A 12,820-nucleotide genomic window follows, 5' to 3' on the forward strand; every position below is an offset into this window, starting at 1 on the left:
AGTTCCTTGCAATCCGAATATAGTATATCTCAAGTGCCGAAGCGGCTTCAAAAACTAAATTCAGAAACCTACACACCTCAGTCAGTCTCAATTGGCCTTTTGCACTATAACAATCAACACTTACAACCTACCTAGCCTTCATGGATGGCCTCATTGATACTCAAAGGGATGCCGTATTGCTAATAAAGAAGGTAATTATTGAGAACAACCTTGAAACCCAGAAGAAGTGGTGACCTTATACATTGTCAAATATGTTGTGATCAAGGATGCATGTTTCTTTGGTGTTATTCCTTCGCTGACGGATTCATTTTGGGGACAAATCAATCAGTTTTCCCAAATCGTTCTGAAACTCAGATTTGGAATCAGAGTTCGAAGTAGAACAAACTGGGGTAACATCACCAGTAGAATGAACAGCAGTAGTAATTGCCTAGGTTTTGGGTTGGGTTGGCATGCGCCCAATAAGGTTGGGTTGGGCATGAGTTGAGTTTTGGGGACTTGTGTTAGACTAGAATTTTAAAAAAACTTGGCCCTGTTCACCCTTAGTTAAGCATAATTTAAGCTTAAGGTATCAACACCACCATTTCACCCCAGCGCCATGCATGAGGTGTTGAGACCACCTTTGAGATTTGGACCCACACCCTTGAATGGAGTGAGATAGGTTGGGGTGGTTATAGGTAGGGGAGAGGAATCTGATTAGGACCCAACCAGTCCATTGGATTTGTTCTCTCTCTCTCTCTCTCACACACACACACACATATATATATATATATATATGCATGGCTTAGACTACTTAAAACACTGACACCGTTGCCCAACTGTGTTGGCCAAAAATTGTCACATTAGATTGCATGCATCCATTTTTATTGTAGTGGGTGATGAGTTGAATCGGGGCTATCTGGCTCACTAGTGATCATTTTTATATCTTTTGTATCAAATAATATTTTTCTAATAAGGAGTTTTGTGTATGAAAAAGAAAACCTTTGCTTAAGAGTTCAATTATTATCTTTGTAGGGATTTTTGTATATATTGATATTGTTTCACTTAAAAAAGGGAAAATTTCCAAATTAATTTGGTCATTTGGTAATGAAGTCATACTAAGCTATATATACAATTGTGATATTCTAGTTTTGACTTTTGACAAGACTTTGGATTGTCAATATTACCGCTTGTGATATACTCTTTACTAGTTGAAAAGAACGGTAAGGAGCTTCACACAATGGCCAATGCTGCTGCTAGTTCTTCAAAGAACAACGATGATGAAATCAAGCTATGGGTAGAGTCCATTGAGAAAGACCGAGGAGGGGTCTATTCCTTGCTTTCGGTAAACAGTATATTTCGAGTGCCCTTGCGGATTCGAAAACTAAAGCCAGAAGCCTACGCACCTCAGTTGGTCTCAATTGGCCCTTTACACTATAACGAGGAACACTTACAACCTATGCAATCACATAAGTTGCGCTATTTAAATCATTTTCTGGATCGACAGAAAGGGAAAAAGACCTTGGATGATTATGTCAAAGCAGTGAGTGAGGTGAAAGAAGATGCTCGAAAATGCTATTCAGAAACCACTGGAAAGGGATTCCAAGAAGATGAGTTTGTCAAGATTATGGTGATAAATGGTTGCTTTTTATACTGGAGTTCTTGGAGATCAAAAAAAGAAGGAAGAGGGACGAGTTAATTTCAAATGATTTATGGTATTTTGAAATTCTCCACGACCTAATTAATCTTGAAAACCAGCTTCCCTTCCGTGTTCTCAAGTGTTTATATGACAAAAACTATGAAGGATTATCAACCACGAACACCTTGAGTCAAGATATCTATGAGTTTCTCTTACGTTGGTTTGTAAAAGAGTTTTATGGCCCATCTCAATTTCCATCAATCCAATTCCCAGAGGGCGAACCAAAGCACTTAAAAAATATCCTCATAAAATCATCTACGAGATCGAGGAAATATTGTAAAGAACGATTGTATCGTACGAGTTGTGCCTCAAAACTTAAGGGAGCTGGTGTGAAGTTCCAAAAGAAGAAGTTGTCTGACTCTCCAGAGACATCTTTATTTGACATAACATTCGACAAGGACAAGGAAGAACTGACAATCCCAACCGTTAAGATTGTTGATTCGACAGAACACATCCTCAGAAACCTCATTGCCTTTGAGCAATATCAAAGCGACACTCGTTATTTCGCAACCTACGCAACCTTCATGGATGGCCTCATTGATACTCACACAGATGTGGAGTTGTTAGAAGCGAAGGGAATTATTGTGAACCGCCTTGGCAACCCAGAAGATGTGGTGATCTTATTTAACAACATCGTCAAACATGTTCTGAACAACGATCCTTATTTCTCAGGCATTATCAAAGATGTGGAGAATTATTAGAAAAAACCATGGAATAGATGGAGGGCAAGTTTAATGGAGAACTATTTCAACATACCATGGGCATTAATTTCATTCATTGCTGCACTCTTTCTCCTCATCTTGACAGTTGGACAGACTATTTGTTCCATCTGACAAATTGTATAGACAAAACCTTAATTAATATATTATTATTTACTGCATTGTATGTTTGATTATGAATGTTATGATTTGATAGTTAAGTGGTTGAAATAGTCTCTCGATATTTTCGGGGTAAAATTACTTAGTTCTCAGTCATGCAATAGCCTCGTGCACTATGTACAGTGTGGCTCTCTCTCTCTCTCTCTCTCTCATATGCAGGGCTTGAACCTCCTAACCTCCTTTTTGAAGTGTGCAGCTGTATCGTACCTTGAACCGGAAAATTGAATCAATGAAAATTGTGCTTGGTTGGACAAGTTGCTAATAATTACATCGTTCTTGATCCAATCCACATGCACATTGGACTGAACCCTGTTAATTCCCTAATGGTTTTTTTGGGTGACTAAAACGGTTTCACATGCACATTACACCACAAAAACCGAGCACTCCAAAATAATTTAAACCACAAATCCTCCATGCATGGTCCACATGAGGGTTAACTCGCACCTCAATGACATCCTCAATGTTATCATCAATGACATCACAGACAATGGAAATATATGGCCCACTTGTCGGCAGAGGGATAATTGGAGCATTTATTAAAAAATAATTTGGTAGAAATTTATTAATTTTTTCAGAATCACCTAAAAGCTGAGATATGGAGTACTGTGGTAGACGTTTATGAAAAAAAAATAAAAATGAAAGAGTACTGTGGTAGACTGATGCTACAAGACAATAGTTGCATAAAAAGTAGATAGTAAAGGTAATGTTTGATTATAAGGAAAGTTAAATGGGAAGGAAGTGGAATTTTCATATTTAAAAAAATAAATTGTATGTAATCATTATTTCATTTAACGATAATTTTTAATCATTTCATATTTTGTTATAAAATTTTACCATATTTTGCATTCAAAATCTTTTATTATAATTTGTAAAATAAAAGTTACATGAAAAATATATTAGTATTAAATATGATTTAAGAAAATTAAATAATTTATACAATCACATCGGATCACATGAGGTAATGTTTACAAACATTTCTTTATAAAGTATAAAAATTTCATTTTCTTGAGCATTGGTCCCAACTCCCAAGTACTAACCATTGATATTTTTTTTTTTTTTTTCTTACATAAAAGGAACTTTGAATTTCTCACAATTCATAGAAAAAAAAAGGTCATGTAGAATTTTAATGTTGTAATATGTCATTTTGCCACCTATTATATTACAACAACGTCTGTAACCTTTTCCCAACTAAATGAAATTGGCTACATGAATCCGATAAGGTCTAAAATATTAATAAAAATAATAATAGAATGAAGTAACAAAAAGATAATAAGATGAGGCAAGAAGGGATCGAAAAATAAATTAAAGCAACATCACAGCAACATCCCTTATAAAAGGGCCGGCTATATAGGTCCTTATTCTTGACATAACTCTATCCATAATCATACTAACATTGAGCTCGACCACCATATGCATATCTTTTCTCATCATTTCATCAATAGTCATTTTATGCCTGCCCCAACCTCTACTGGCTCTATCTAATTGAATATGGTCGCTCTTCAGTATTATTGGAACACTTATGATATTATTTATTTTATAATTTACAATGGAGCAAAAATGGTCAAAAGATTTATGTGACCCCTTACAAAAAGACGTGCTGTCATCATTGATAGTGCAATGAGAAGCAAAAGTGAAGATAGGAGACTTGACTATAGTAAGCAGATAGCAGATGCTAGCAGAAAATAGTGACGCTAAATTGTGTCATTGGTTATTTTCCTTAAGAAAATAAATATTCATATGATATAATTCTAGTAATATATATGAATCGGCCTTCAATATGAAACATCTCCAAATGCCCTTATAATTGTTGTTACACTTTTCTATTGAGTTTTGTGGACCCCAATGACATCGATCATCCTAAAAAGAAATAAGCAAAGTTATGTCATTGAGTAACAAATAGAAAATTCATGAAAAATTACAATCCCCATTGCATAATAATGCACCTAGAAAGATTCCCCACCTCCTAGAAAAAAAAAAAAAAACAAAGATTCACCACCCGTTGTTAAAAGGAAAAATAGATAACAAAGGAAAAAGGGGTACCTGTAGGGTCGACCAAAGGTTTGTCCAAGAAATTATATGGGGTGATCTGCTAGAGTTCAAAAGACTATCATCTCTTGGTCTTCCCTTAATAATAATATATTATAAACCACATAAGATGCTGGACCATTTTGTTACCGTTGGTTTTCATAGCGAGTTTGGATCCTCTACGCTTAAGGGTGACAAAATATAATCGAAACCATTTATTGGAATCGAAACCAACTAGTTATAACTGAACTGAATTGAATCGCATCGTAGTAAATTAATCTGGTTTTGGTTTTATAGGTCATACTTTGGTTCGATTCAGTTCATAATCGAAAAATCGATGATTAACTGACACTTAGTATTAAAGACTTAAAGTGTTTTGAATTTCAATAGGCCACCAAGGAAAAAAGAAAAAAAAAAAAAAACTAAAATAATAATCGAGAAGGGAGTTTCACTTTCATATAATCACACTTCTTGATTCTTATTTTTTAGAATCATAATTAATTAGTTATCCTATGTGTCCGAGGGTAAAAGAATGAATGAAGGAGGAGAGAGAAACTCTGCAGCGACTGAGACTTGAACCTTGGATGGCGGCTGACCTCCCGATCGTGGGAGACAGCGGCTTATCACTGATTTCTTGAGGGTCCCGTCCATCTCTGTCCCCGAGGAGAGACCTGCCCAATCGACCCTAAAGGATCCTGCTGAAGTGGATGGCGTTCCTGAAGAAGCCTCCCTCCCAAAGAGGTCTTATTCAAAAGTTGTGGGTGGAGTACTACCAGATCAGATGTTGATGACCTACCCTACCCCATTCACACTGGTAATCATACCAAGATCGTGATACCTCAAGATGTTTATGAAGAGCGATTGTTGCGTTATCGTTTTGCACTCGTGGCTAAGATCAATTTCAGATTTATTTCATTGGATGCGGTTAGGAAGGAAGCAGTGGAATCAGGGAAGCTTAAGGAGAGGGTTTTTATTAAGCCTATGGGCTTCAGTTACACCCTTTTTCAGTTTGAGGCAGAAAGAGGTATGACAACCATCTGGAAGAGGAGCCCTATTAGGATTGGGGGCCAATCCATTCGGTTTCAATGCTTGAAGCCGGAATTTAACGTCCATAACAACTCGACAGTCACCAAATTAGTCTGGATCAGATTTCCAGAGCTTCCCTTCGAATACTGGCACGAGCAAATCCTATTGTCCATGGCAAAAGCAGTGGGAAGGTCATTGGACATAGACAAACGAATCAGAAACACTTCCATTGGTAACTATGCTCGAATCCTTGTAGAGATGGAGATTTCGGAGCATCGTCTGGAGGAAATCCAGGTAGAGAGGCAGCAGCCTGGAAGGGGGACTTTTTCTGGTTCAAACAAAGAATCCTCTATGAGGATGAGATGGGCAAGTGTGGCTTCTGTAAACGCATTGGCCATACCATTCATGGTTGCAGAGAAAAACTGGCTGCCGATGCTACGCCAAAGACAAAGACGCCACTAATGGTGTTGTGGGGGCGACTCGGGTGGAGAAGATGCCTTCTACGGTGGCTGGAGTGGTGGATTCCGGCAGGGACAAGGGAGAGTCCCAGTATGGTAAGAACTCAAATTCAAAATCAAACGTGCCAGCTGTTTCTCTTGAAACCGTCCCAGCCAATCATGGAAATTCAAGAGCGTTAGAAGACATTCCTAGGGAGGAAAATGGAAATATTGTCCTTGAGATTCCTTTTCCAGAAGGATACTCCGCGGCTACTTTGAGAAACAATCCAATAGCACGCAATATGGAGAGATCAATTAGCCCTATTATAGCAAGCAATAATGAGAGATCTGCCAACCTTATGGGTCAGATAGACCATTTGGGTCAATCGGGTCAACAAGATCTGATCGATCGACCCAACCCAGGAATGCCCTCTCAGTTCTTCTGCAATGTGGCCTCCTCTCCCAGAGAAGTGCGGATGAGATCCCATCGGCTGAAGCCGCTTTTGGATCAGTTCGGGAGCAAGCTGATCATGTTATCAATGCTATCACTCCAAGTGCTTTCACTAAGGGCCAGCTTACTCTCCATTACCCTGATGTGAGCGCCATTGATGAAGCTACTGTTCAGAAAGAACATGCCCAGGATGCGGCTCAGAACACCACGCCCATGCCATGCAAACTGAAAAAAGAAAAAGGGGAAGCAAGCTATCAATGCGATGCAGGCTAGAAAGTCTGACCGCATTGCTTCGATCAGACTTTAATTATGCGTGCCCTCTTCTGGAATATAAGGGGGATCAAAAGGGCTCCCGGTCGTGTCTCCCTCAGTAGTATTTTGAAGGACAAGCAGCCTGATGTAGTCTGTTTAGTAGAGCCAAAGGTGGAGGTAAGTGCCTTCCCTGCACTTTTCTTTAATAAATTGGGCTATGACGCTTGTGTGATTCATAATTTCAGAAAGGACAAACACCCAAATCTTTGGGTGGTATGGAAGAGATCTTTAGCCAAACCAATTGTAATCTCCATATCAGAGCAGCACATATCACTGTCTGTGATTTTGAGAGGCGCTACTACTTTCATTACCTTTGTCCATGCGAGCTGCTTCCGAACTACTAGACGAGACCTATGGCTTGATCTTGTATCCACCCCAATAGGTCTCTCCCCTCGGTTGGTTGTTGGTGACTTCAATGCAACCCTTGCTTCTCATTAAAAAAGGGGTCCTGGAGCCTACAATCTTGGGTCTATGTCGGAGTTCAATGCAGCTATTGACGCATGCAACTTGATTCAGGTTCCCTCCCGCAGCCACAAATTTACATGGACAAACAACAGAAAAAAAGGAAATGTTTTAGCAGCTCTTGATCGAAGCTTTTGTAACGAAGAGTGGCTTAACTCCTTCCAGGACTGCAGCCAAGAGGTTCTGCAGTGCTTCTCTTCAGACCACTCTCCAATATGTATCTCTTCTGGCACTGGAGTTAAGCCTGCTAATTGCCCCTTTTGAGCCCATAGATTCTGGATGGAGCATGAGAATTTCCTGGAGGTGGTCGAAAGTTCTTGGAGGGAACAGGTGATTGGCTCCCCTACCTTTGTTCTATCTCAAAAGTTGAGGCGCCTCAAGCCTGTCCTTCGGGCCTGGGCTAGATCAGCATTTCCAAACCTTGAAGTAGAGCTACAAGCAGCCAAAAATGAGCTCAAGCTGATTCAAAATCAGATCGACCTTTCTGGCATGGATGACCATGTTTTCAACTTGGAGGCTGACGCAAAAACTAGATACTTGAAAGCTCTCCACGACCATGGTAAGCTATGGGCAGAAAAGGCTCGAAAAAAATGGCTTATGCATGGTGATCGCAACTCTCGTTTCTTTCACTTGTCAGCCAAGATTGGGAGGGCCAAGAACACTATTCGTTCTTTGGAAAAGGCCGACGGCTCAGTTGCTTTGCATCCAGATGAGGTGGCTACCCATGTAGTGAATTACTTTGAGTCCTTCCACAAAGCAAGCCCGGTTATTGATCACGAAGAGCTCTTGAACTGTATCTCTTGCATTCTCAATGGGGGTGATAACAGCTGGTTGGAAACCGTCCTTGGGGATGATGAGATCAAGCTTGCAGTGTGGGATTTGGATCCTGATAGTTCTCCAGGGCTGGATGGCTTCTCCGGGGCTTTCTTTAGGTACTGTTGGGGTCTGATATGTCATGATGTTTGCAGGGCAGTTAAAGGTTTTTTTAGATCTGGCATTCTTCCGTATGGGATTAACAACAACTTCCTTGTTTTAATTCCAAAAGGTGAAGGAGCAGACTCTCTGGATAAGTTTAGACCTCTCTGTATGTAGAATTTTTTTTGTAAAATTCTGTCCAAGATAATGGCGACAAGGCTCTCTTCTCTCCTCCCCAGGCTGATATCAGAAGAGCAAGGAGCATTTCAGAAAGGCAAGGTAATTCAGACTAACATCTGTCTTGCTTCCGAGTTGGCCAACCTCATGTCTGAGTGCTCTCGAGGTGGAGGCATGGGTGTCAAAATTGACATTCAAAAAGCTTTGACACAGTTTCTTGGAATTTTTTGTTCCAAGTATTGAAAAAATTTGGATTTTCTGATACTTGGATATCATGGCTCCACCAAATCCTAGTCTCTTCCAGAATTTCTGTGCTTCTAAATGGCGGGCCGGTTGGCTATTTCGGTGTTGAGAGAGGTCTGCGCCAGGGAGACCCTATCTCCCCCTATTATTTATTCTGGCTGAGGAAGTCCTGTGTAGGGGTGTCCGCCAGCTGCTTCAGGACAAGAAGCTTCAACCCCTCAAGGGTCCTAGAGGTGTTCATACATAGTTGATGGGGACATCTATGTATACCGGCGGCGTAGGCGCAAGCTCCAGCCACATGTGCAATCCATCTGGATGGAGGAAAGCTAGAAGAAAGAAGAAGGAAGACTAGAAGAAAGGAGAAAGAAGGTTGCTGTAGTACCCTACCGTGAGAATGAGGAAAGAGACTATCGCTAGTCTCTTTCTCTCTCTCTCCTATCGCCCAGATTTTGTGGGCCCCACTGATGGTCTTGTTATTTTAGTAGTTTATTCCATGGTATCTTATTTATTCAATTATTTGAATTAAGTAGGAAACTATCTTATTTCCTTTTTTTTTTTTTTTTAGGAAACTTCTTTATTTATGAAATTCTGTTTATAGATTAGCCTTTTCTTTTTTTAGTAATTTTCCTATTATTTTTGTAATGGCTAGTGGCCACGATGGAACTTAATGAATGAAGAAATTTGAAACAAAAGAAACTCCCAACACCCCCAGGATTCATCCTTCTTGCTGCCCTCTCCCTCTTCTCGTTTCTAATCTCGCCCCTCCCTTCTTTTTCTCGCTAACCTCTCATCTCATATCTCTCTTTCATTGCCACTGTTTCTCTCTGTTGCTGCTGCCCTGTTGCAACCATTGTTCACAGTAACTGAAAGTCTCCTCCATCGAATAGACCCCACCTGGGTTGCTATTGGTTTCCTCATCACTAACTGGGATGCTGTTGAATATTACACTATCGAGCTGGACTTTTCTCCTTCATCAAATAAGGTGTACTACACCTCTGTTTGGGAGGACTTTGACTTCTTATTTTCTCCTCAGAATTGGATAGCGTTAAGGTAAGTAAACCTTCACCCCAGCCCCTTTCCTTGACTATTGACTACATTGTTGATCCTGCTGAAGTCTGAATTTTAACCTCTGTTCAACCATTATTATTTCCTTCTGTCCTTTAGAATTATCCTTCTGTGCTTAAAATCTATTACTGTTGCTATTATACCTTTATCCTGTTGAACTTACATGTTGCTGTTTTCGTACTCGATTTTCTGTGATTAAAAATTCTACTGATTTCTTTAGAAGTTGAATGATTTAAGAAAGAGCATGATACTTACTCTCTGAAATCTTGAATCAACTTGTGCCTATCTACATTATGTTGCCATGTTCCCTTTCCCATATTCCCCACTTGCGGCCAGGTAGTTTATATGCTTTTCTTTCTAGATTAGTATTGATTGTTGCTACTCTGTTTAATAGTCCTCTAATTCATGCATGCTAATTAATGTATTATGTTGTTCTCTGTTAATCCCAGCCCTATTCTAAGCCCTAGTGAGTCTACCTCTGTCCACGTGGGTAATACTTGTAGGAAGCCTAGTTGTTTAGGTATTCTCCTACATCATCTTGGTATCAGAGCATGGTTTTGTCTAGGTTTAGGGTAATTAGGTAATGTTGTCCATTGTTTGCATTTCTTACCTTTTGAGGTCTAGTCTCCATCGGCCACTCACACGGGGTATTTTTTGAAGTTCACTGGTGTGGTTTTCCATCAATCGAGGAATTATTCTCATGGTGGAAACGGAAACGAAAAATTGTTAGGTTGAGCAAGCTTTGAATGGCTATGATTATTCTTATTCCACACCATATATGGTATGAAAGGAACAAACGGAAATATGAATGTTTGGAGAGAAATCATTCTTTTGTGGTCAAGGCGGTGTTGAGAGATTTAATTGATTTTTTCAAGTTAGTTCCAGTCAATATCAAGTCAGTATCGGAGCTTGTATTTTCCAAACGGTTAAAGGTACTGATATCTCCATCAGGAATAAGGAAGATTGTTGAAGTAACTTGGCAATGCCCTCCCTTGGGATATTGGAAGTTCAATATTGATGGGTGCTCGCTAGGAAATCCTGGTTGCTCTGGGGCTGGAGGGATTTTGCATGATGAGAAGGGGGTTCCCTCTAGGATGTTCGCAAATTATGAAGGGATTTCTTCAAACTTTGTTGCTGAACTCACACTTATTTTGCTGGTATCAATCATGCAAGATCAATGAATATCCGAAAGCTCTAGATTGAATGATATTCGATGGCTATCGTAATGTGCATCAAGAACAAAAAAATTCCATGGGTGTTTCAGCAGGAGTGGTGGTATATTAAGAGCTACCTAGATTCTTGTTTATGGTATATATCTCACTGCTTCCGTGAGATCAACTGTGTAATGGGCAAACTCGTAAAGCATGCTGCCTCAACTAGTTTTCTTCTACGTGGAATGTTATTCCATCTTTTCTTGTATCTGATATTAATTGGGATGCTCAATTGAGACCTAGATTTAGGTTCTCGTAACCACTTGATTGTATTTCCTTTGGTTGGGTTGCTTTTTCTATTAATGGCCATGTCGAAGGTGGAAAAGTAGCTCAATGGTTTGTTTTTCTCTCATTCTTTGATCTTCAATTGTTTATTAATAAAATTCATTGCTGATTCTTAGCCAAAAAAAAAAAAAAAAAGGGGTTGCATGCTGCCCATTCTGTTAGCAACAAGGTAAGCCTGTGCACTTCACCTTCATCATCTTCTTCTTCTTTTGTAGAACATAAAAATGTTATGCTTGTGTTTGATTTTAATTTATACTTTATTCTGGATCTTAATTGCAGACTTCCTCGCTAAGTCGGCGGCAAAGTTTGAATTTTTCTTCCCTATTGGCTCTTGGCCAGTGCTCGTTGCTATGGAGCTAGATATTGATAATCAGAATCGGCCTAGATACCGATTTTTATAATGTAATTTTTTGGATTTTGGTGGCTTGGTTTTTGTCCTGTTTTCTATTCTACTGATGGCAATGCCGAAGGTGGATTTGATCTCAGCTGATCCCAAGTGATTTTTTTTGCATTCTTGTATATTCTTTTTTTTTTTCCCCTTAATACAATTGTTCTTCTAGCGAAAAAAGAGAAGCATCAAAATAAAACATGGAATAGATGGAAAGCACTTCTAAAGCAGACTTATTTCAAAAATCCATGGGCATTAATTTCATTACTTGCTGCAATCTTCCTCATCATCTTAAATGTGGTACAGACTATTTGTTCCATCTTACAAGTTGTATGAACAATTCAATATATTATGAATCTACATTACTATTTAGAACATTGTTGTTGACTATGTTGTAATACAAGCTTGCTCACTTTTCCTTTTTATTAAGATGGAAGTGTAATAATATTATCTATCACAATAATTCCTCATGTTTTGCAATTAAAGAGTAAAATGTCAGATTGCAATTGGCAAAATCGCCCTAATTGAATTAGCATCGATTGAGATTGATCCTGAGTTTTAATTAGGATCAATTTGAAAAACAACAGTTAAAAACACGTTTTAATTAATTGTGTTCGTGATTGAATGAATTAAGTCTACACTCTTATTTTTACCAAGAAAAAAATGAACATAGACCTTTGGAGATAATGATTACAAAAAAAAAATCCTTTTAAGTTTAAAATTTTCATATCCCTCGTTTTAATTCCTTTTAAAGTCGTGTTGCTACCTTTTTGCCAAATATAATATATCAGTCATGTGGACAAATGATTGCATTATTAAAAAAAGCATGGGAAAATAGGTTACAGGTCATTTGTAACTTACCTTGGTTACAACTAGATAAAGCCTTTTTTAGAAAATTGGGAAAAAAATCTCTAAATGGAGCCCACAAGGATCCGATCCAATGGTACACATGTCTATGATCCTGTAATACTACATATGGGTTTTGATAGCCTGAAATCACAGGGGCACACATGCATCTTCCATATATCATGTTTCAATCTTACCAAAAAATATATACATGGAAGAAAAGATAAAAGCTAGAAAGGTATAAATTCTTTCTTTAAAAGCTAGAAAGGTATAAATTCTTTCTTTACCAAAGAAAAAAGAGGGAAAGGTATAAATTCTGCAGTGAAATTAAAGAATACCTTACCATTGAGATTTGAGAATGGAGAAGTCTCTTGATTCTACATTCTATAAAATGGGTTCAAGCAAGGTGTAAACACAATCAATT

At 38.7% G+C, this 12,820-nt stretch overlaps 1 protein-coding gene across 1 annotated transcript; it reads left to right on the forward strand.

Annotated features, from left to right (window-relative positions):
• Positions 1-1,216: 1,216 nt before the first annotated feature.
• On the forward strand, positions 1,217-2,376 carry LOC122092339 (UPF0481 protein At3g47200-like). The gene is made up of 2 exons (XM_042662654.1): positions 1,217-1,606; positions 1,735-2,376. The coding sequence occupies exons 1-2, from the start codon at positions 1,217-1,219 to the stop codon at positions 2,374-2,376; spliced, it is 1,032 nt and encodes a 343-aa protein (XP_042518588.1).
• The last annotated feature ends 10,444 nt before the right edge of the window (positions 2,377-12,820 follow it).

The sequence above is a fragment of the Macadamia integrifolia genome, chromosome 10 (assembly GCF_013358625.1).
Source record: "Macadamia integrifolia cultivar HAES 741 chromosome 10, SCU_Mint_v3, whole genome shotgun sequence".
NCBI lineage: Eukaryota > Viridiplantae > Streptophyta > Magnoliopsida > Proteales > Proteaceae > Macadamia > Macadamia integrifolia.